Raw genomic sequence first — 23988 nt, forward strand, 5'->3', positions numbered from 1 at the left:
TCAGTGGCACATACAGCTCTGTTTGCCCAGTGCAAATCTGGTCTGGGAGCACCGGGCAAACCCTGGAAAGGTCGAGCCAGTTAATCACGGGGGGAGGATTTGTTGTCCGAGTGTGCTCGTCCCCTGCAGCGGGGGCTCCTCGGGGGTGTCAATCTGCTCAAGTCCCCTGTGCCGACGGGCAGCGGGCACGGCTGCCCTCGAGCATTTACCCTTTCCTAGGGGCTGTGCCTGCTGCTCTCCAGCACGGCTTGCAAATGGGAGCGCTGGGGCCGTTGCAGCTGCTGGTGCCTGAAAGGAGGTCTCGAATGGCGGGTGCATTCAGGGATGGGGAACCGGGCACCAAGACCCAAGCAGCGGTCCCCAAACCCCGGGGGACCCTGGCTCACCGACACTCCCTGGCTCTCCAGCATGCAGAGCTCCGGGCTGTTTGGAGGGTATCCGAGCGGGGATCTCTGCCTGAGACGCCTCCGGGAAGGCACGGCACGCAGGGAGCTCCCGTATGGCTTCAGCAGCGGGTGGGAAGACAGGGTGGAGGAGAGAGGGGGACCGTGGGGACGGCCACGCAAGGTGGGTGCTCGACTGCCGCGGGAGGAGACGGTGGCAGGAGCAGGACTAACCCTGGGGGTTACACCCCAGGCTCAGGGGTTCTCCATATGGAGAAGGGAAGCGCAATATGGAAGAATATAAGGATTTCTGCTCTGGAGGACACGTTTGTGCTAGAAATGTCCCTGGAGTGAATCTCGGGTGCCCGGAGCTCAGGGATTTTGGCCCATTTGCCAAACAAGAACAACCTCCCACTGAGCCTCATGGCTCAGTTGTGCAGGGGTGGGGGTCAGGCACCGAGGTGTCCCCCCGACCCATGGTGCGGGAGCTCCCAGTCTGCACCGGTCGCGCGGGGAGCAGCGTCCGAGCAGGGTCGGTGTGTCTGGTGCCTCCGAAACGCTCTGGTGTGCTGCACCCGCAGGACCAGGCAGGGCAGAGGCATGGAGAGTGGCTTCTTGGAGTCACAGACATTTGCTTGAGACAGACTTCAAAAAAAAAAACAAAACCCAAACCAGCTTGTTTTTAAGTTCAGCCAATTCTGCAGCAGCAGGACAACTTACCAGCCAGGGCCAGCCTCTGCGGCACTATGACTCCAGGAAGAACAAGGTCTGGCCCCGGCTTTTGAAAACCCCTTCAGGGTCTGTCTGTTGAGACTTGTTGGAGCAAGGGCAGGTCGGCTCGCTCAGGAGGGAAATCTCTGCCCTGCTGGGACGCAGGGTCCCTCTGACACCGACTGCTTGGGTCCTGAGGGCTCAGCACCCGGCCGGGCTGGGGATCCGGGCAGAATTGCTGCAGCACTTGGATAACGTCCACAGCATCTGCTTCTGCCTCTCAGCAAGGTCATTCCCGAGCTTCGGCTCTCCCCTGGCCACACAAGTATCTGGGAAGAGGGAGGGGAGAGAAAATGAGAGAAGCTGCAGGATAAGCGTTAGAGCAGATTAACCAGCTCCCTCCACGCTCTTCCCAGCTCGCGGCTGCTATCAATGAGCAAAAACATTGCTCAGCCCCGGGCTCCCCTTCCCCGGCCAAACACCATCCTAGGGCCGAGCAGCCCCCCAGCCCCCTGAGACACCCCGAGACAGTGCAGGCAGAGGGTGATGCCCGGGGGGGAGCTGGTCCTTGGAGAGGTGAGAAGAAAGGAGCAAATGTCCCCCCGGCAGTCCCAGCATACCGATGGGAAGGGGATGGTGTCCTGAGGCATGGCTCGGCAGGGCACACGCACAAGTCTGCTCCTCACACCGCTGTCTCCTGCTCCGCGCTGGACTCTTCTTTCTTCCTTTTCATCTTGCAGAAGCCATGGAGCCCGCAGAAGCAAGCAAAGGTGAACTGGGGCATCACCTGGAGCAGGAGAGGTGTGGGAGCACCCCCGGGAGACCTGGATGGGGACAGGGAGAGGAGTCAGGGCAGCTCCTGCAGATGCACGGGGGATGCACGGGCAGGACGGAGGGCGTAGGACAGATCCCCAAAATTACAAAACTGGAACATCACCCTGCACCAGCGCACATCTCCCCCCTCCTTCCCCGCATCCAAGGCCCCCAGCCACACTCTCCTAAATTCCCCACCCAGCAAAAGATGAGGAGATTAAAACTCCCCCCCAGCCCCTCTCCTCAAAAGCAGTGAACAATCGGGACAGACGTGGGGACAGCTTGCAGCGCCTAATGCATATTCGAGGGCCCGGGAGGTGAGGTGCCCGGGGAGCGCCCCGGCGCAGAGGCAGCACCAGCGGTTACGGCACAATGAGGCACAGCTGAGAGCAGAGTTCACTCTCTTTGTGTCCGTTTTCAACGGATAAAATAATGCCCCAAAGCACAGCCCACATTATGGCCCAACAGCTGCAAAATGTAATTATGCAAATGAAAGGCTGTTTTTTTTTAAATAAATAACAAATACTTGCAGAAATACTATCTGAAGCGAAACCTGCATTTTCTCCCTACTTCAATTTTTAGCTTTTGTACAGTTTGCAGATGACTAGCTCTAATTCTGCCCCAGAAGAGGCAGTGCTGGTGCTCAAAAGGAGCCATGCCCAGCCTGTGCAGTGTCACACTGCCCAGCAAGACACGTCCTCGCCACCATGACTGTGCCATGCTCCAGCCGTGCGGAGAGCAGAGGGAGCGCAGCACCCACAGCGCCCACAGCACTGCCCGGGGCTCCCTGCAGAGCCTCAACTCGGCGTTTGCTCCCTGTCAGCAGCAACACAGACAGGGAACATCTTGGGGCCTCAGTTTACCCATCTATGAAATGGGTATGATGCTTGAGCTGTCGGAGGACCAAGAGGAACTCTCAGTGTAGAGGAGGTACTGTCACCTCCCAAGGCTCACGGCCACCGACAGTAGCAAGCAAAGAGTGACCCCCCCCACAGCCGGGCACTGCTGAGAGCCCCCAGCCCACTGCCTGAGCTTGGAGCAGCCCTAATTCACGGCAGGGAGAGCTGGGAGAAAATTAACCATGGGGAAAAAAGCCAAAGCAGGTGGGGCCCAGGGACCCCCGTCTCTACACGCCCTTCACCAGCGGTGATGTTGCAGGGGGGTGATGCCACATCCCTGCCTCCCCGCTTTCCGCCTTTCCAAGGGGCCCAGCTGCGGTACAAAGTGAACGGCAGCAGCGAGCGGCATCCCATTTAATTCACTTCTGCTGCTGCTCCCCCTCCCCAGCCATCTGGGTACCTGTCTAGTAGCTCCCAAATTAAGCAAGGCTACCTCTGGCGCTCACAAATAATGACCACAGGCTCTTTAATGAGTCTCCCGTTCTGAATGGCTTCTCAGCATAGCGGCAGGTCTCCGCGTCTCTCTTTGTGCTGCTGCTTTTTGTTACCAGCCTGAGAATGGGATTTTGGAGGGAATGGCTGGTGTGGAGGGGCTGCGCGGGGGCCAGCCCACCGGGGTGGGGGGCTGCTCACCCCCCGGCCCCTGCACCCTCCCAGCTTTGCAGAGCTTCAGCCAGAGCGGAGCAAACCCACGGCCAGCGGGGAAGGGACGTTGGGAAGGGAGAAGCCTTTGGGAGCCGGCACCCCGGTTTGGCTGGGTCTGATCCGGCACTGCCAAACCCAGACCTGGCAAACGCCTTCCTCGCCCGCGCAGGGCTCCCACCCTCCCACCCAGCGCCGTCCCCGCTGTTAATACTCTCCGTATCAACCAGGCAAACACCAGACCTCCCAGGCAGCCCGGGCTGAGCAGCTCTCGGGCCCCGTGGGTGCCCGTCCCCGCTGCCCCGTGCCACCCCACGTCCCCCCCGTGCCCGGCCCGGCCGTCCCCCCTTGCAGACACAAAGCCACCCCGAGAGCCTGGGCGGTCCGGCTGGGACCCCAGCGTCCATTAGGGAGCTATTGATATATTTAGAGGAGCTTGTAACGCGGAGGCTTTTCAGGCTGACCCTCTGCCTCCCTTTCAGGCAGCAGACAATGATGAATGAGCCCCAGAGAACAGAGGCAGCCCAGCTGAGGCTGACGCTCCTGTTCTTCTTGAAAAGGTAGAAAAAGGATCCTGAAGGAGCAAGGAATAATTAAAAAATAAATGAACTGGCTTGGGCAGTGATGACAGAAGCCCCGCTTGATTTGCAAGGGCTGGGCATGCTTCACAGACCCGTGCTGCCCTTTCTATTCAAGGGAGAAGATCCTTTGGATAAAACTCCACTGCAGCAGAGAAAACGCGAGGAACATTAAAAATGTAAAGCTAGAGAATTCTCTTTAGTCAACTGCATAACCCTGGGCCGTGTTTGTCACTGTCACAGTGATGAATTGGGAGCTGTCTGAAATCAGCATGCTCACTTTAATAATGGCACTTTCCCCGAGCCCTAAAAAATGTCTTTCTGAACCAGCTGGGCAGAGTCTATTCCTTAGCCCAGCAATTACCCATTTCCCTGGGCTTCGTTGGGCAGCTCACACCAGCACGGCTGGCAGCTGAAACGGGACAGCTTCAGGAGGGGAGTGCAGGCAGGGGTGCAGGCAGGGGTGCAGGCAGGGGTGGGGTGCGAGAGCTGGAGATGCTGCCTGGGGCACCAGCTCAGCACAGCCTTGCTGCAGGGGTGGGCTGGGGCTGCCAGGTGACACCGGTGGCCGCCGGACCCGGGAAGGTGTCCTCAGGCACCGGGAGCTTTCGTTTCGGCTGATTTTCTTACTCTGCCCCAGCTTTTCTATTTCTGAGAAACGCCGTTGGATTAACTTTTAGCTACTTGGTTGGAAAAAACAACATTAAGTTTTGCATTTTAAACCCTGAATTTCAAAGCTGCCTTTTGCCGCCAGCATGTTGGTTTTTTCCTGGGAAATGGGATCATTTGCAATGGAAATTGGCCCTGTATTTTTCAGGGAACCAAATGGAATTAAATAATTTGTAATGAAATGTAGAAAAGTTCCCAGAAATTTCATTTCATTTGCCTTTCATGATAGCTAGTCCGTCCACCTCTACAAGCCAAGATTTTCAGGAGTAACTAATGATTTGGGGATCACCAGCCTGGTTTTCTAAAATTTGCTGAGCAGACATCCTCGGAAAAGTCCCCGGAGAAGCGCCTGGGGCCGCAGCGCTGGGCTCACGGGACCCGCAGAGACTTTCTTCTGCAGCATGGCAGCTCCGTGCAACGCAGACGCTCCCTGCACGAAGGGAGCCTCGCCTGGGACTTTCGATCCTTTCTTTTTTAAGCATCAGAGATGCAGGTCCCACATCCCTGGGGCTCGCTGCCAGGGCAGCCTGTCCCTGAGGGGACACAACCCCTTTCCCACACTCCCTGTCCCCCTCCTCCTCACAGCCGCAGGATCCATCCAATTTAGCTATTTTTCAGCCAAGCTTTCAAAACCATTATTTCCTAGGGTTGCTTTTTTTTCTCCCCCCACAAACCTTGGGCATCTCGCTGCTTACAACCAAACCTAAGATAAAACCAACTTCAAAGCAGTTTCTATAATGAGCAGCAGTGCATTAGAAACCCAACAACAGAGGAGATGAGACCGGGATAAAACTAACCTGAAAAGAAGCACCATCCCTTTAAGGAGAGATAATGAACAGAGAAGCTGTTGCTTGGCATGTTTGCAGAGAATCGCTAATTAAAACATCGCTTCTGTAAAGTATGCTGATCCCATTGATTCTTCCCCCCACACAGTTAATTTGCTGCTAGGAAGGCAAAGTCGCAAGGGTCCTCATTATAAAAATTTCACTGGCTGCAGCTAATGGTTGTAATTAATAGGTGCAATAAATTTCAAATGGGCAGCCAGGGTGTTCATTAGCCGTGGGCTGACTCAGCACCGGTGGCCTCACCAGTTACTAAATAACCCATTTCCAAGCAGACGGGAGGAGGAAGGTGCTTGTGGCACAACTGGCGCATCCGTAATTCCCCACTGAGAGCAGAGCTGAATAAATAATTCCTGGCAAGTCCCGGATTTGTCTCTTTTTGTCCTGTTGGAGAATTGTCCGTGCAAACCTCCTCCAGCTCTCGGCCAGCTAACTGGGGGCAGGTTTTCTCAAAAGCGCTGGTGGAGCCAAGTGACCTGGATTTCGTGAGGAATTGAACCCTCTGATGCAAAGGGCAGGTAAATACCCGACGATAATATCACGTAGCCAGGCACGGATCAAACCCCAGGGAAAGCCGTTCATGCAAAGCACAGACCCACACGTGGCTGGGTCTGCCTGTTGGGGACGTGGGCTGCAGCGTGATTTTTAATGTCCTGGTCCTTCTCTGGGCATCCTGCGCAAGGGCTGAGCTTTAAAATCTCCCCGGGCTCCCGCTGAGCATCCTCCCCTCCGTAGGAGGTCCCAGAGCCGCAGCCCCGTGTGTGCACCAACCCTCCCAGGGGCGGGGGGCGAGGCGCTGGGCATCCCGCTGTGTCCCATTAGGGCTGGGTACTGTCACAGCTTTGATTAAAAAACCTAGCTTTTTAGTTCATTATCATCTGACTGTCATTAAAATATTAATAATTGGCACTGTCTCCCTGAGTTATCTCCTGGGACCAGCACCCATGGGGCCAAGCGACCCAGCAAGCAGCTGGCGCTGCTTCTGCTGCTCTTCCAGCGCACCATCAACGCCGCACGGAGGCAAACCCCATCCCGAGCCCTGCGCGGGCAGCAGCGGGCAGTGACCCCAGCCCCTGTGCTGTGACGTGGGAAGCAACCCTCGCTCGCCCCGCTGGTATTCGGGAGCCGATGCCCTGCGCACGAGCCAGGTGGCCCTCGCATGCCTGAAGCCAAAATTACGGCTGCTGCCATGAGGGATGTCCGGGGGCCGATACGGCAGCGCGGGGGCTCTGTGTCGGGGCATGCGGCTGCAATTTTCCCTCCCTGCAGGGCAGCGCAGGACAAGCCTCTGCCTCACCCACCGGCAGCTTTGGGATACGGGAGCTCCACGCCCAGCTCCCGGAGGAAGCCGGGGACGGCGGATGCCTCACTCATAAATGGCAGTTATTATCTGTAATTAGCGGCTTGTCCTGCTCTGCACATTCGCTCCCGGGAGCTCAGGAAGGACCGGGGACTGCTGGGGGGGTCCGACTGCTCCAGCATCTTTGCCGGGCACTTTTGGGGATGGAGCTGCCCAGGAGTACCCGTGCAGCGGCTCTTCCTCGAGCTCGCTTCTCTGGACCAGGGATGGGATTTCGATAGCTGCCTTTTTAAAAATAGGTGTGTGCCTAAGTTCTCTAAGATGCTTTGAAAACACCAACCTGATCTACTGTTTTGTTTAATGCTGTGAATGTTTTATAAGCGCGGCAGCTGAGGGTTTTTGCTATGCCTGGACGTGGGCAGTAATCGCAGCCGCACGGGACCGCGGGCAGGGGCTGCGCTAATTGAAAGGTGACTGGAGCTGCTGCGGGGAGCTGGATGCCAGACAAGCCGAGAGCTCACCTGGCGCTGGCAGCATCTTCTCTCCATGATGGACCTTTTCCAGGGGTCTCTGCCAATGCCTTCTGCACGGCAGGGCTTTCATAGAAACACTTGTCCCGTGCGTGTCTCCCCCCTCGCCTCCTGCAAGCCCCGGTCCCCCTGAGGACCAAACAGAATGAAAACCACAAGTCAAGTCTCGCTGCTTAAGCCCTTGTGCCTTGCCAGGGAGTACTGGAGCTGGACGAATAAGGGCAAGAAAGAAAGAGATTTGGCAGAAAGTCACCAGCCCTGGCTCCTGACCACCAGACATCCCAACCAACATGCCCACTCGGTTTCCTCCCATCCCGGTTGCTCTTCAACACAGCACCACAGAAACACAGAGGCTTGTGCTCCCTCTGTTTCTTTCCTGCTTAATGCCTGCTTTGCTAGAAGAAACATCAATAGCATAAAGGGTAGTGAGAGCAAGTCTCAGGGGTGGAGTATCTCGTCGGCGAAGTGCAGACAGGCTGCCAATAATCCTGCTCTGAGCCGCTTTGCCCAACAGCCACCGAAATATTAATGGGGACTGCTGCCGCTCCAGCATCCCTCTGCAGTCTCTTGACGAGAGGCAGTTGCCACTCAGAGATGGAGTCGATGCCCCGGCACCAGCATCCCCGCTCCCCGATGTGCTTGTGGGGTGCTTGCAGTGATGCCCCGGTTTTGCCGGGGGGCTTGGGGCTGTGCCCCCCTCGGGGAGCCACCGCAGCACAGCACCCACTGACCCACCGGGACCGGCCGGAGGGGATCTGGCTCATTACTTCCCCAGCGCTACGTTTTGGGTTGCAACAAAGCGAATGGCAAAAATGGGACTCCTTGTGTATTTTTGGTTAATTTGCCCTGCTCTCCCCTTCTTGGCGGTTCATGGCACCCTCGCCCCGGGTTCCCCAGCCCCAGCCCTGCGCCAGGTCCGGAGCAGCCCTGGGGCGGGAGCGGCGGGGCCAAGCCATGCATGTCCGCCGCAGGGACGGGCCCTGCTCGGCGTGAATGGCTCGGGGCGGCCATTGTCATGGGTGAATTTTCTGAATGAGCAAATCCTCATTAAAAAATAATTAAAACAGCCTGGTGAGATTGGCTTAATTCCTTTCATTTTGACTGATGGTGTTTAGTTTTGATGATTTATGTGCCACAGTCTTGCCAGCTCTCATGCTTTCATTGTTGGAACTCATGGGATTTCATGATTTTCTTCCTTCCACACCTCCTTGAGTCATGGGATTACAGCTGAATCTCAGCTTTCATTTTTTTCAATGACTATTATTTTTAAAGATGCATTCCAGGCTGGTGAAATAAACTTGAAAGCCTGACACCTAATGACTCAAAGCTCAGGAAGTGAGAAAAAAAAGAATAGAGAAATTGCTTCCTGCTTGGTGAGGGTGGTTTGTAACCCCCTGATGTTGTTCGGGTGCTAACAGAGGCGGCGGGGTCCTCTCCCGCCCCGTCCAGCCCAGCTCTGCCAGGCTGCCGTGCTCGCAGACTCTGCCTTTGCACATTTAAAAAGTGCAAACTTGCCAAGTCCCGCTGTATAATTAAACCTGTCCTTCTCACGTGCTCCCGACCACCGCCTCCCCTCCGACGTCCTCGTGGCTGGCCGTGGCCTCGTGGGTGCTGCAGGGACGGATCCTGCCTGGTGCAAACTGAGTGGCTCCAGGCTCTGCACAACCCACTGGGTCTGCAGCGTCCCTGGAAGGGGCACGGCGTGGTGGGGAGATGGGGCTGGAGGTGCCCGGGCTTTCTCAGCCCCCTGCGAGCCCCTGCTCCGGAGAGCCGACAACAGCAGAAGGGGCTCCTGCCATCACCTGGCAGCCGTTTCGGTGCTGGGTTAAGGCAGCGGCCGTGGCCCTTGGAAATGCCCTTGGTCTCCGCCTGATGCTTTTGTTCTGCGGGGCTGCAGGTGGGGATGCTTTGAACCGTGGGAGAAAAGCTCGCTGCCAAAGAAAAGCCGCTCCCGCCGCCCTCGCAGCCCCCTTCGCCGGCACCCGGCGCCGCCGAGCGCCCTTTCAGCTCTGAATGGGGACGACGGCGCCTGAAAGGCCGAGCCCCCCACCATCCCCGTCCCCTTTTGTCTCTCCCTCTGCTTGCCACCCCCTGCCCCATCCGTCTTGCTAAACCTCTAAGGCCCTGCAAGGCTTCAATGCCCCCTTTCACTTGGTATTTGTTACCAAATAAATATGGGTGATTAAAAAGGGATCAGGAGTCCGTGCGGTTTGCAGAGGTGCCTGGAAGGTGGAGTCCCTCCTCTGTGTAGCCCATGGCTTTTCGCCCTACATGAGTTAGGAAAAGCAATCACATAGGAATAAAAAGCCATAGACCACAGCAGAGGGCTTACCCAGGATAAGCCAGCAGTCTTTGGGGAAAGAAAAGGAAAAAGGGGAAGGAGGGAAAAAAAAAAAAGTAACCCCCCATCTAAGTTGTCCTCCCTCCCCATGCCCAGCTGGGAGCACGACCCGCTCCATCCCTGCGCGGGGACCGCAGCCCCCCCAGCTCGACCCTACAAAAACAGGGGAACCTCCCACGCAAAACACCCCTACAGCCTCTGCCCCCGTCACCTCCCAGCACCGTGGCATCGCAGGGTGGTTTATCCTGGGTCACCCCCGCGGCAGGAAGGGGAGAGCCAAACCTGCCATGTCTGTCCCCTCAGCAGTCACCCGCCAGCGCGGTGGCCTGACCCCGGGAGGAGGACCCGGTGCCCTGCCTTTTCTGCTCCGAACGCTGTAATGAACTGTGATTGCGGGGACAACAGTCTCTTGCACCAGAGGTGATGCTTAAAAGACAACATGCCATAGCCTGAATCAATGGCAGCGTGCCCAAGCAGCAGGCAATGAAATGGTTTATTTTCACTCTGCCAGTGTCCTGGCCACAGCTACACCTTATCTCTGTTGGTAAGGGCCAGGTATTCCCCATCACTTCTTTTTGTGCTGCTTTTAAACCTGATAAACCTTGAGTTATAAACCAGATAGTTGCGCTTGTTGCAGATGGAGCAGCACAAATTTACACCTGCAGATCAAGTGCCCCTCTCCATAGAGGACCACCTCGCTGTTCCGCAGCCGCTTCCCTTGCAGCAGCCCAGGAGCCCACAGGGTAAATCCCTTTTTGCAAGCAAGGGGGGAAAGCGCTCGCCTCAGGGTATAGCTGTACCCTGTCCTAGAGCTGTTTTGAAAATCTGACCCTTCGGGCCACCGAGGGACGTGCCCACAGTCACAGAGTCGCTCAGCGGCAGAACTGGGAACCGAAACCCTTCCCTCGGCCCCGCTGCGCCCGCAGCTCACCTGGCTGCAGAGGCGGCGGATGCTCAGCGGCGAGAGGTACATCCAACAGACCCGCCTTTGTCGGCTGAGACAAAGGGCTAAAGAAAGGTCTGGCTGCAAACCCGCCTCCCACTCGCTTGCCCCGCTGCTGCCTTCCCCTGCCGCCTTTTTGAGGGAGCCTCCGTCTCCATACCCACAGAAGAGGCATCTCAGGACAAGGCGACGCGTTTCATGGGGAGCAGGTGCTCCAGCAGCTCCTCTGAGAGCCGGACACAGACCTTATTCTTTAGCAAAAGCCTCTGCACCTCCCCACACCTGGGGGAGCTCCTCCAGTGGCACCAAAGCTGCCCAGGTTGTCCCTGGGAAAGCACTGGCCTCTGCCTTTATTCTCTTCCCCTGCCAGGGTACCGGCTCGTTCAGCAACAGTGACTGCTAATTGCCAGCAGCTGATGAGGTCAGCTCCGCTATTGAGTCTAGGAAACTCCCTTCCTTGTTGCCCTAGCAAGAATCCTTGGGAAATTCAATGTTTCTAAAACTATACAGCAACCAGGTTTGGAAGTAGGAAGAATTTTGCACCCTGTGGTTCGTAATAGCAGTGAACATGACTTTGACCTACAAACCAAACTTCTCGAGTACCCGGGTAGCTCTGAACTGGCGTTTTCCCAAGGTCTTTCCTCTTTTAATGGCAAGAAAAAAAGGCCACCGTGTGCCCCACCTTCTGACACAGTCACGCTCCCTTCCCGGCCCTTTTGCTCTGCAGGTGGCAGCCGCAGGACGGTGCACCCCGCGGGCAGCCCGGTGCACCGAGCTCTGCAGGAGCATCGTTCTGCCCTGGCATTATGCCCTTGGGTGCAGGCGTTGCACTGGGGAGGTCTGCGGACGAATACCCCGGCGCGTGCCCGTGGGCGCTGCGTGCACGCCAGGAGCCCTGCGTGGGTCTCTGCCCCCCAGCCCCGCACCACCCCAACCCCTGGTCCCGGGGGTGCACTAGGGAGACAGCCCCAATTTCATTGCTCATCTCACATTCGAGGGGTAAATCTGTCGAGGCAGATTTAATGGCTCTTTGGGATACGGCGCTGCGGCTCTGCTATGGCACCCAAGACCTTCCCGAGGAGGTTGCACCCAACGCGGGGCAGCTCCAGTGCCAGGCTGCTCTCCCCAGCATTGGAGCACGAGGACACGTGCCCGTGAGACAACCCCTAGCCCCACCACACCGCAGGGACCCGAGGACAGCCCGGAGCCGCCGGCCGAGCGCGGCTGACCTCACCTTTGGCAGCGTGGCATCCTCTCCGCGGGAAGGGCACCATGCCAGCCGGCACGGGCTTTGGGATGGCAGCCGCCGTGGCATCGCCCGCACCGTCCTCTCCTCCCCGCGCCGCCCTGGTCCCCACCAGCAAAACCCCAGTACTGCAGGGATGCTCAGGGAAGCGGGTGCCCTGCGCTGCCCAGGGCATCTGCCCCCACCACCTCCGAGCCCCAGCTGGCTACAGGGGGTCTCTTTTTTGAAGCCCTGACCCCTCCCTTGCCGGCTGCTCCCGCTGCCGTCCCCAGCACCCTGTCCCCACGTCCCCACCGAGCCTCGCTGCGCGGTCGCATACTTGAAATGGTTGTGCACCGAGGGGCCGGGAGCGGAGGGAGGGAGCGGGGGGTCAGGTATTTCTCCATCCCCAGCTCCGGAGAGCCGGTAACAAAGGCGCTATTGAACTGCAGCCTCTCTGGTCTGTGAAGCAGAAACCTCTTGTATCTACTTCACTGCCTTTGATCTAACTCCCCCAGTGGGATGTATATTACTCATGTCCTGCTGCTCGGGTACTGCTGCCAGAGTGGGACGGGGGGGGACAAGCCCCCACTCGTCACCCCAGGTTTGGGAAGCGTCCCGCCGGCACCGGGCAGGGGCACCCAGCGCCCACCTCCGCTGCTGTTCTTCCCCATGGCCCCTCTGCCTTCCTCCTCCGTCCCCCAACCCCGTCACCCTCCCAGACCCCAAACTTTGGGGGATATGTGCGGGCGCCCAGGGCTGCCCTGGGCGGCTCAGCCAAGCGTAGAGGCGGGAGGAGCAGGGCTCTGCGCCTCGCATTCCTCTTCTGTAATTAAAGCCGGTGTGCTGGGTGGAGGGGGAATTTCCCAAAGGGTTTTACTGGCGTCTGGACAAGGGTCAGACAATGAGAACATTTGACAGGGTGCCCAAATCCGGCTGTATCTTGGATACGCTCAAAGCCTCCCCCGTGCTGTTCGTCCCAGGCGCTGGTTTGCGGGAGGTGGGGGCCGTTTGGGCAGGTTGGGCGGCGGGGAAGGCAGGCGGGAGCTTGGGGACTCTCTCACGACGTCCCTGCAGCCTTCGTCCCAGCCAGGATGCCCAAAAGTGCCAAAGCTTGAGCAGCACCAGCTTGCTCTGAAACCACGTCCCCCCCGGGATCCCCCAGAAAATCCTGGGTAAAAGCATCAAACGCACCTTAGAGACTGACAGTACTTAGAGTGGTGCTTTAAAAAGTACTTTGCTGCCTTCAGCAATCTACCTGCCTCGCTCCCCGGGGAGCCAGGGCACGCGGGGCTTAGCCCGGTTTTGCCAGTCCCGGGGGGCACTGGGATGCTGTGACAACCCGGCTGGAAACAACCCCAGCTACCCAAAAGCACTTGAGTGCTTTTGGAAATCTTATTCTCCTGCCTTTCCAGCTGGTTTGCAGAAAACCCTGCATCTGGCAGCTCCCACCGGCACCCAGAGAGGCACGTGTGGGCATCGCCTTTGGAGCAGGCAGGCCCCTGGGGTGCCCACATGACAGTACCCGAAGTGAGAGTACCCAAAATTACAGCACAAGAGGAAGCCTCCCTGCAGCCAAGGGCTCTCTGCGCTGCTTCGCCTTCTGCCAGGGCTCATCCCCTCCTTCCCCAGCTCCCTGCCCGTGTCTCAGGTGCAGGGAAAGCCAAGACACGCACAGAGCCTCTCTGGGGCTGCCTCCATCCTTGCTGCAAGGTGGAGAGAAATAATACATACCCGACAACTGAAACGGAAAGGATGGATGGACAGATGGATGAACGGATGGACAGATACTCGAGAACAGAGACCAGCCAAGCTGGGCACACCTAAAGGATTTTGTCTTCCACAGAGATCCACACTAGTCGCATCGCAAAAAGGTGCCATCAACCTTTCTTTTAGGGGATCATCTGCATTCCCTCCTCCCCAGCCCCTCTCTCCCCAGCTACAGGCTGGCTCATGCCCCAGGGCAGGGCGTGCGGGACCCAACTCTTGTTTAGTTTTTAAACATTAACCGTCAGAACTTGGGGAGCAGTTGAAGTCAGAGTTGGGCAACGATCCATTTTCAAGCTGTCTTGACAACTGGCTCCAGTACAGCAAGATTAGATCTACTAATCACATTTATAAGGCGCCCAGGATCATGAATTGGGTATTCGGAGAATATTTGTCATTGTAACAATGTCATTTCCCAGTCTTCAGCATGCATTACCTCGTCCTCCAACTCGTTATGGTTGGACTTTTTGGCTTTATAGAAACATCTATTTGGGGAAGAGGAGGCTCAAATGCATTTGTCGTATCGGTGCTCTGTACAGCTAAGGGTGCACCCTGTCTGTCACTTGTACGTCCCATGGATGGGGTAATACTGGGGTTATTTATGGATTTCAATCAGCTTTCTCATCCCCTGATTTTGTATTGACAGCTGCTTTAACAAAACAGACACAACCCAAATCTTTCCAGAATGCTATATAAATCCCCCAACTCTTACAGGCAATAAAAAGGGAGGCCAGGTAAGCTGAGCGACACCCTGGATCACGCAGAGCATCCTTAATGGTGAGCTCAGGAAAGCAACACAGATCTGCTTCCCCATCACTCCCCAAAGCAGGCGTCTGACCGTGAGACCACGCTGTCTGCAACACCTTATCGAGACAGGCCAGGGAGATGTGTTCAACGAATCCATATTTGCAGCAACAACAGCAATCGCAGCATCGCAGCCTGTGCACAGCAGCTGCCGCTCGGCTGCGCGCGCTGCAGCACTGCATTAAGGAGAGGCCAGACGGAACCCGGGTTCCCTTCACAGGATGCTCTGGCAGCCACAGAAAATCCACAGGCTCAGGAAGGGTCAAATTAGTCCTAATTTTGCAGGTGCACACGCAATCACACACTCCTTCCAAAACACAGAATACAGCATAAAACTGGTCTGATTTGTTTTAAGGAGATAAAAGAAATTCTTGCATTTTCTGGCTACTTTTGCACTTTATGCCCATAGGGATGCTCAGCCCACCTCTCTCCAGAACAGCAGACATTGCCCATGCAGCCTCTCCCCGACACCCTGGCACCCCATGAGATGTGTTTTCCCCTTCCAGCGGGTACCAGTGCTCCCGGAGCCGGCTTTCCCTAACTCAGGGACGTGTGTAGGAAAACTGGGCGAGGTGCTGAGGGGGACAGGGCGTGCAGAGCTGGGCTCCGGCTGCCCCAGCACAGCTCAGCCCAGCACCAGGCTCCCAAAGGACTGGCTTTTCCGTGGTGCCTGAGGTTGCCGTGGCAAGCAGAATTGTTCGTGCTGGAACAGGCAAGTTTGAGCCAGGAGGAATATTCTGCAAATCCAGTTAGTTTGTAGCAGTCGGGTTTGGGTACAAAACCAGCTCTGAGAAGTTGCAACCTTTCCTTCCCACTTGTCCATTTGGAACAGCGTGCCACTTCCAGCTCTCCTTCACTCTTACCAAAAATACATATTTTAGGTGACTGGAAATGTAATGACAGGTTTTTCTCCGGGTGAAACAAAATGTTCTCCAACCCGAGGTGATTTTGTTTCTCAGCTTGCTGAAAAAATTCAGAATAAATTCATTTTGGTTTGACCCCTTGGTGCTTCTGTGCTCTGCAAACCAACAAATCAGTTGGCAGAGACCTGCACCTGAACCAAGTGACCCTTAGAGGGGCACGTCTGGCCACAGGACCCCAGGACTTGTGTGTCCCGGGTCACAGCCCATATGATCCTGCCGAACCCCAAACCCCCCCGCTCTGCCTCTGCTCAGCCCCACGGCACGCTGCGGAGCGTTGCTGTTTCCTCCGGCTTTTTTTCAAGGTGGAGGGATGAGAGCGGCAGAGAGGGAAGAGATGGGATAATGACCCAGATCTGTTCCTGCAAACTAGCCATCAATTTGCCACACAGCCCATTAAGAGAGGGCAAATGCAACTCGGGAATCCAGGTAAGTCACTCGCTAACAAGATCCTCCCGGGCCTTTTAGCACATTCCTGGTGACAGATATTTCGGCTCCTGCAGCCCCAGCTGTAATTAAGTCTGGGCTGTGAGGCAGGAGGTGCTGCAGCAGCCAGGGGGGGATTTGTCTAGCTTTGCGGGAGGAGCGGGCAGGGCTGATGAGCAATGGTCTCTCTAAGGCAGGGGATGAGGCGGGGGCTGCAGCCCGAGCATCCCGCGCGGTGCAGGGCTGGTCCCTCGCTCGGAGGCGTGCGAGGAGGACGAGTGCTGCTCCCCTGGGATCTCCGGCAACTTGGACTTGGTAACGGAGGGAGAGGGAAACCGCCGGGCTGTAGGGGATGGTTCAGTGATTGGGAGCGACTAGAGCAGAGGGAACAAAGGGACGGAGGAATTAAAGGGGGAAGGCGAGGAAAGAGCCCCGTGGGGGTACGGGGGCACTTTGTCCAGAGGTAGAAAGCAAAGGCAAAAAACCCATCACCTCCGCACGAGTGTGGCCCTTCAACTCCCCTGGGGACCCACTTCCCTGGGCTCAAACCTGCCTCAGGTGACTCCAGTGACTTCAGGGACATCACCCTGGGCACAAGCTGGGAAGAAGAGATCAACCTGTCTCCCACCATCATAAATCAGGGCTGAATCCACTGACGACAGGCAGTGCTGGGGGAAGCAGACCCACTAAGGTGCTCTTCCCCTTCCCTCGCAGACCAGACCCCAACCCCCCTTTGCATGTGGCTTCACCATCACAGGCACAAGCTCAAACAGCTCCTATAAAGCCACAGACCCGGCTCCCTCCTGGGACAGGAGCAGAGACAGCCAGCGCTCAGCTGGAATTCACTCCACAGCTTCGCACCATGTTTGAAGAGGGTTTAACCACCCATATCCACCGAGGCTCTTTTTCCTCGCTGGCACGGGGAATTTGCACTGGCACAAACAAGAGAAATTGCAACCTCCTTTACAAACACCGCTGCCCCACGCTGTGCTCCCTCCTCCTGCCCAGCGGCTGCACTGACCCCCCAAAACCCCCCTGACTTAACCTGTGCATGCACGGCGGGTTCCTGGCAGATATTCCCATCCAGGCTGTCCTGTGCAACCCTCTCCTGCTGCAACGCAAGACACTGGTGTGCTTCCCACTGGGCATTCCCCTCTGGATGCGTGGGTGAGGCCAGTGGAGCAAGGAGAAGTGGTAGATGAAGGCAGGGGTGCTGGCAGAGCCATGGGGCCGAGGTGACCCTCCCCACATGCCCCCACTGATGCTCCCCCTTGCTGGATAGAGAGGACTAGCCAGAGCTGGGGTGACTGGGATCGAAACGGGATGGGTTGATGGTCTACCCACGTGGGAGCTGCCGTTGTGCACGTGCAAGGCAGAAGGGTGGTTAAGCCTCACGCAGCTATTCATGCCCTCCCGGGGTTTGGTCAACCGTGTCTAGGCACTGAGAGGTCAAGGTTGCTCTTGCTTTGGGCTTTGCAGGGTCTCTGCCGTGGTCAAGAGCTGGCAGCCCCGAAGGGAAGACCTCCTGAAAGCCGAGCTCGGGCTGACCCCAGCCCCTGGGTGTCCTCTGCCGGCATCGGCAGCTCGGTGCAACAGGCAGTGTGCGAGGGCAGTGCGCCCTGCGAGTGGGAAACGTGGGGCTGGGCTAGGAGACAGCACACGGATTAGCCCCTGGAGAGGGAACGCTGGCATCCATGCCTAGAGGCAGGTTACGGCTTGAGTGGCGAGGTTTGGGGACCATTGTGGATGCATCCTCCGTGTCAGGTCCAAGGTGATGCAGACGTGAGATATTTGTGTTTCGTCTGCTGCTCGCCCTGTTGTTCACTGTTACCAGTGATTTGTCATGTTCTGCTGACAAGTCATCGGGGACTCGTGACATAATGTGACACCTATTAGCATGAGGAGAAATTCTGGTGGAGAAAGTGTCTCTTTTCCACTTTGGAGACCTTTCCTCCAATGCTCACCCTGCTGGACAGGGCACCAGGGTCCCACCGCTCCCTCCCAAGGGACAGCCACACTTGGGGGAAGATGAACCCCATGGGGAGCCCCATAAGCGCACTGTGAAGGTGCCCCAAGCCCGTACCCGAGCCTGTTCTCGCTGCCTGGAGCCGTCCCAGCCCTGGTCCCACCCAGCCCTGCTGCTGAAGGTCTGCCACCGCCCCTGGGGACGCACAGACCTCTGCAGAAACCAGGAGGGGACAACCCTCGGATCCCTCCGGGCACCCCCAACCCGCTCCTTGGAGGGGGGCTCAGGGGCTCTGCTGCCCTCCCCTCTCCTCGCTGTCGCTGAAGCTTCCAGCAGAGAAAAATTATTATTCTCCTTAATAGGCTATCGCAGTCCAGACAGGCGAGTGCACCCAGGCACTTGCACACACACACACACAGAGTCTCTGTACGCCGGTACCCAAATCACTGCACAAGCCATTGGGAACCCTCTGGTCTCCCCAGACCCTGCCAGCCCTCAGGACCCCATCGCCAGAGGCCCTTTGGTTTCAGTACCCCAGCGCATCTGAAATAACAGCAGGAATCAAATGACACCGAAATCAAGACAATTCCTATCTCAAAGTAATTAATTTCCTTTTCCCTCGCTGACATCACCGTTCAGGTTAATACATGCACCACTTCCCTTATCTTTCGTCGGGATTACCTCATCGGAGAGAACCCGGAGAGCCTCCCTCTCCGCTGTGCCGAATACCAGCACTGGTGTTGGAGCTGCAAGTTTGCAGCCGGAGGAAGGATTGCTCAAATGCGGTTCCACCAGCACACCCGGCTCTTCCGACCACGCCGGCACTCCGTGCTGTTTTCTTACAGGATTCGGTGATATTCAGCAAGGCACAAGCACTAACAGATCTGCTCTTCGCCCTTCAGTTCACACTCATCAGAAAGAAAAATACACTTCCACACCAGGCAGGGTTTCTCTTTGCCTGCAATCGGGGGCTGATGCACGGATTTTATACACCTTACAAATAATGCAAAAGTGTTTGCACACACACAGACATAGCCAGTCCTACACAAACACCCCCACTTCACATGTGTGGTACCTGACTAAGACAGAAAACTTATCACATATGTACATGAACTTCTATTCATACACGGGAACACTCTCACAAGTGCACACTTCATACTGAAATCCAACAGTTAAAGAGCTGACGTGTAATTTAGCTGAGAAGTATGTTAACATGTGTGGCATGTAATTGTGTGTCAACATAAGTAACATCAATACACGTGAATATATATATATACACATCTTCACAAACATTCATGTACTGATGAATTTTGGCTATTTGGTGATTATTCTCGCTTAAAACAAAGAGAATTTAATTTTTTTCAGCTAATCATATATATCGACAAGAATATAACTACTGCAAGCAAACGCTGCGCATTAGCTACAACACTGTGGAGAGATGTAAATATGTATGTTCACATACACACACAAAAACACATTTTCAACATACACAGTAAACAGATAAAGGACTTGAATTTCTTTGGGACAGAAATACGCAGGCATTGCCCGCAGAGTTTAAGTCCCCGGGGGGACTGTACAGGCAGTGCATGCACACGGGAGCTGGTGGATGCAGGTGTCTGTGTGTGGTTTGCGTGTGCTCATTACAAATGCCCATCGCACCCCGGGCGTGCAGCCTGTGCACCCACTCCTATTCACTGCCTCGCTCTCTCACACACGCAACTCCTCCAGGCAAGACTTCAAACAAAGAAAGAAAGAGAAAAATGCTGTCTTACTTTTTTTCCTCCTTTTTTTTTTCTCCTCTCTCCTCCCCGCCGCCTCAATCGCGGGACTTCAGCGGGACTGCAATTCTTTGGTGGAGATTATGAAAAGCAACTCCACAAACCGCCGAGCGCTGCACACAGCCGTGCGGAGGGGAAGAAGAGCTTTGCCAGCAGAGAAGAGAAGGAACAAAAGCCCAGCAATGCCAGAGCGGTGCTGAATAGGTGTCTTCCTAATTGTAAGGGGATTGTGTGGCTGTGTGTGGTTGCAGGGCGGGAGGAGGCGGGTGGAAGGGGCGATGGGAAGAGGCCTCCCTCCCACGCCGGCTGGGGACGGCCGCCCGCAACCCCAATCTGAGGTTAGTGCATAAATTATCTCCCGTCTCTCACGCTCTCCCCATTGGGTCGCGGAGCCGCGCACACGTCTGCATCCCCGCTGCTCCGCTCCGCCGACAGCTTCCCGTTCCCCGCACAGCCCGCTGCGGATGGCCGGTACCCCCGGGGCAGGGCCCCCCGCGTGCCCCCCGCCCGGGGCAGGGATGCCAGCTCTCCCCATCTCGCCTCTCTCCCGCTTTCTCCCTTTCAGCTTTGTCTTCGGCCCCGTCTCCCAGCCAGGCAGACACAAAAGAGCCTCTGACCTGGGAGGAGAAATACCCGTTTCCCGAAAAAAAACCACCCGAGTGCGCCGGTGTGTGCTTTCAGCAAGCAGGGAAATTAAAAATAGCTGGTATAGTTCGAAATCAGAGGCAGCATTCCTTCCCTAATGAGTGTAATTAGTGGAGTGAGGATGGAAGCGTGTTTCCCCGGCTGTTCCCTACACCAGCCTGCCTGTGCTCTTCCCCAGGCTTTTGGGAAACGGCGTTTTTCTACTTCCAGGAGCTGCCGGGGCAGGAGCTGTGCTTGGATGCAGCTATCGACTGCATTTCAGCTGCCTTAAGCTCTCCCTCCACCTCCGTCTCAAAATAGAGGGGTTCAGACAGGATTAAATCCCCAAACACACAACCTGAGTCCTCCGGGGCTTGCAGAAGCAAAGACAAGTCAGATCTGGGACCTTTTTTTTCTTCCCCCTTGCTCATTGCTATCCATCCACTTTAGCTCTCATAAATCCCTAGCTGTCAGAGTAACGACGGGTGATTCAGTGGGGATTTAGCCAGGCTTCAGACCCGTGGAGCGAGGCAGATCTTCCTCCCATGGCAGCGCCCGACCGAACATGAGCACGGCATCACCTCACCCTGCACCGGGTCCCCTCGTGCCGGGACGCGGGGCGTTGGGCTGCTCTCCCCCGGGGAGGTCCCTTGCTGGGGGCAAGGACGCTCTCTGCTCTCTGTCCTTTGGGTAGCCCCCTCAGCGACCCCGTAAATCCAAATTCTGCCCAGGATTAGTCTAACCATCAATTTTGGCTGCATCAGTCTAAGTGAGAGCAGCGAGCGCCTGCGATGGGATGAGGATGCAGCAGGGTCCACTCCGCGCATCCATCCCCCGAAGAGGGAAGGGGCAGCGGACGAAGCCCCATGGGAGGGCAGCACTCTGGGAGACGTATTGGGCAGCTCATTAACTGATGGGCCTAACGACCCGCTCGGCGGGGTTGTCTGCACAAGCCGGAGGAGGAGCAGGAGCATCTGGACAGGACCACACGTTGGATCTGGGCACGGGGCTGCCCGAGCAGGCGGTCCTGCCGCCGGGCTGCGGCAGGCCAGGAGCGGCCGGGGAGGGCTGCGCCGTCTCTCAGCATCTGCTCGGCTCTGACATTGTGCTCACTTGGGCTTTTTTTTAATTGTCTTGATGTCCCTCATTTGCATAATCCCCATAATGCAGCGCAGCAGGACTTTTGCTCTGAGCTAATAAATAGATGACAAAAATAAATGTGTCATGTAAGATTTGCTTCCATTTCTTTCCTTTGTGAGCGAGCTATCACCAAGAAACGATGCTTGCGGGGTTGATCTCACAGGAACTGTCAGCCTGGCCTGCCATAAGCAGCGATGTTCGCTTTGCCCGTGGTACGCAACTTTGCCAGATGTTAGGCTGAACTCGTGAGCGGGGAGCAGGAGGAAAAGGTGGCTGCGAAACGCGAGGATGTGCTCCTCACCGCCTGGGGTTTGCCCCCCCATCAGCCCTCCAAAGCTTTTCCCCAAAAGTCATCCCAAAAGCGGGCTGGTGAAGTGCCAGTGGAAAAAGGTTCATCGTTGTGTTCGTAGCATGTTTGCAAACAGTAACAGCCAGGCAGGTATCTGGTGTGCCTTATTTTTAGATGTATTTTCTTCAAAATTACAGGGCACTGTGGTTTCCTCTCCTCCCTAACGCTGCGGCCAGCTCTCGCTTGCGGTGGAGTTGCACTACTTATGAAATTAGTTCCCTTAGCTGAGAAAAAGAGTAATCGCTCTGTCGTGAATATCCAAGGGGACTCGCGAGGCTGGAAAGGCTCCACATGTTTGCTACAGGATGATTTCCCCCTTGGTTTTACAAGAATTAATTTATCACCTCAAAGAACTTGGCTGGATGGTGCACGGGGCATTGATGGGAATGTCAGAGATCCCAGCCCAAAACAGCCTTAACAGGCTCAAAGTTTTAAAACAGAGGCTGCAATTATCACCGGGGCTCTGCATCCCCGGAAATCTTCGCTCCAGGACTGGGTGTTTTCCTAGGCTGGAGCTCAGCTGGAAGTGACGGAGCCGCTGGGCATCAGCCCTGCACCGGGTCAGACCAGAGGATCCCTTCTGAAAGTCAGGTCTGAAGCGATGGGGTTTGGATCTGGTGGAAGATAGCAAGGAGACTCGTTAGGTTTCTGAAGATGTAGTAGGAGATGGTTACTTTGCAGAGGCTGCTGGCAGCTCTGGAGATCGTATCTCGTGCATTACAGCAGTTGGTATTTTTTTTCCTTCCCGCAGCCCTGTGATTCTGGAGGATTCTCAGCTCTTATATAAAAACGCTTTAGCATTTCCAACTGTGTTGTTTGTTGAGAAAAGCCTGAAAACATGAATCCTAAAGGGTAAAAGCTACAAGAGAAATAAAGACCTGATAATATATGAGCTTTCTTTTTTTTTTTTTAAAACCCTGACCAATTTTAAATCATTTTTATGACTGTACATAACTGCCTTCTGGCATGTGAATGCTTGAGCCTGGTGTTACCATAAAGATGGATTCACAACTGTTGGTCAGTGGAGGAAAAAGCACTGCCTGCAGTTTCCAAAATGCTCAGATCAGGCTGTGGAAGGAGCTCATCAACCTCACAGAGCTGCACTTAATTGACATTTAGCAGGTCCAGGGATGAGGCTTTCGGCTCACGCGTGGGGTTTTCCAGCGGGGCTGCTCTGCGGAGGTCTGCCCCCGTGCTGGGGGTGGGATGTGTTTGCAGCAAGCTGGGCTGGCAGCCGGGCACTCGGGGCTGCGGGGCTGCCTCATCCACAGCAGCAGCCCCCAGGAGGGGACGCACGTGCAGATGGGTGCTCGTGGGGGAAGCAAAGGCAGGGGGTGAAGAACAAGAGACAGGGAACGAAAGCAGAGGAGGAGGGAGAGGTGAGCTGTGGCGTGAGGCTGGATCACGCCTCTGGCTGTGGTGAGCCCCAGCGGGAGAGCTTTCCACCATGGGCAGCCAAGATCTGCAACAAGTCCTCTCCCAGTTCGTCCCAGCAGTGAGGTCTGCACCCCAGTTGGTCTGGACCAGGCTCAGCTGCCTCCTAGCACGAGCACCATGTCCACTTCCTGGGACTCGCTGAGACGGTGGGGTGCTGGGACAAGGGAAGGCAGGGAGCCATAAGGATGAAAAGAAGAAAAAAACAGTGAGGGAGGTGGAAATTAGATGAGGTACAGGAGCGAGGCATGGAGGACCACAGAGCATCCCTCCAGGATGCAGCGAATAATTTTCCCCTTCCCCAAAGCATGCGGTGAGGGGACGGGATCATCCGTCTTCATTACATCACCAGAACAGGCTCTGTCAGGTTACACTGTAAAACTAATCAATACCCCCTGCGGCCTCGCTGGCCGCAGCTCCCGCCACGCCGGCAGGCAGCCGCGCAGCCGGGGCGGGCACCGGGGCACACCGGCACACCAGTTGTGTGCCACACACGTGTGCTGGCACACCCGGGCACTGCTCCCTGGGCAGCACGGGTCCCCATGGTACTGGGGGAGGCAGGGACACCCAGTTATTGCCACACACTGTCTACACATGCTTGACGATTTTTTAAACGAGTTCACACTCTTTCTCATCTGGCTACCCAGGCATTTTATTTTCCCCTTGCCATAATCTCCTGATACCTGGCTGCTTATTTTCTGTAGACAACTGAACAAACCTCCTGCAACAAAACCCCGCAGAAGTGCATCTATTCAGGGAGCAAAAATCACCATGGAAAGCCCAGTTGCAATCACACAACCCCACTTACACTGCAAACCTGACTGACATGCAGTGTCCTAGAGCCCGTGCACTGAGCAAGGCGCTTCCTGCTGCAGTGACATTCCTCGAGCAGAGAGAAGCAAAG

The 23988-nt window shown here is 56.2% G+C and overlaps 1 protein-coding gene across 1 annotated transcript; it reads right to left on the reverse strand.

Moving 5' to 3' along the window:
• Positions 1-927: 927 nt before the first annotated feature.
• BLACAT1 (BLACAT1 overlapping LEMD1 locus) lies at positions 928-19761 on the reverse strand. The gene is made up of 3 exons (XM_075174421.1): positions 19532-19761; positions 1715-1918; positions 928-1423 (listed from the first exon to the last, which is right to left on the reverse strand). The coding sequence occupies exon 2, from the start codon at positions 1876-1878 to the stop codon at positions 1777-1779; it is 102 nt and encodes a 33-aa protein (XP_075030522.1). The 5' UTR covers positions 1879-1918; positions 19532-19761; the 3' UTR covers positions 928-1423; positions 1715-1776.
• Between the last annotated feature and the right edge of the window lie 4227 nt (positions 19762-23988).

The sequence above is a fragment of the Calonectris borealis genome, chromosome 26 (genome assembly GCF_964195595.1).
Source record: "Calonectris borealis chromosome 26, bCalBor7.hap1.2, whole genome shotgun sequence".
Lineage (NCBI taxonomy): Eukaryota > Metazoa > Chordata > Aves > Procellariiformes > Procellariidae > Calonectris > Calonectris borealis.

What these genes read in the sequence shown, in the direction of transcription:
- BLACAT1 (XM_075174421.1), bottom strand. Translation starts at nt 1,878, where the DNA reads ATGCCCCAGTTCACCTTTGCTTGCTTCTGCGGGCTCCATGGCTTCTGC.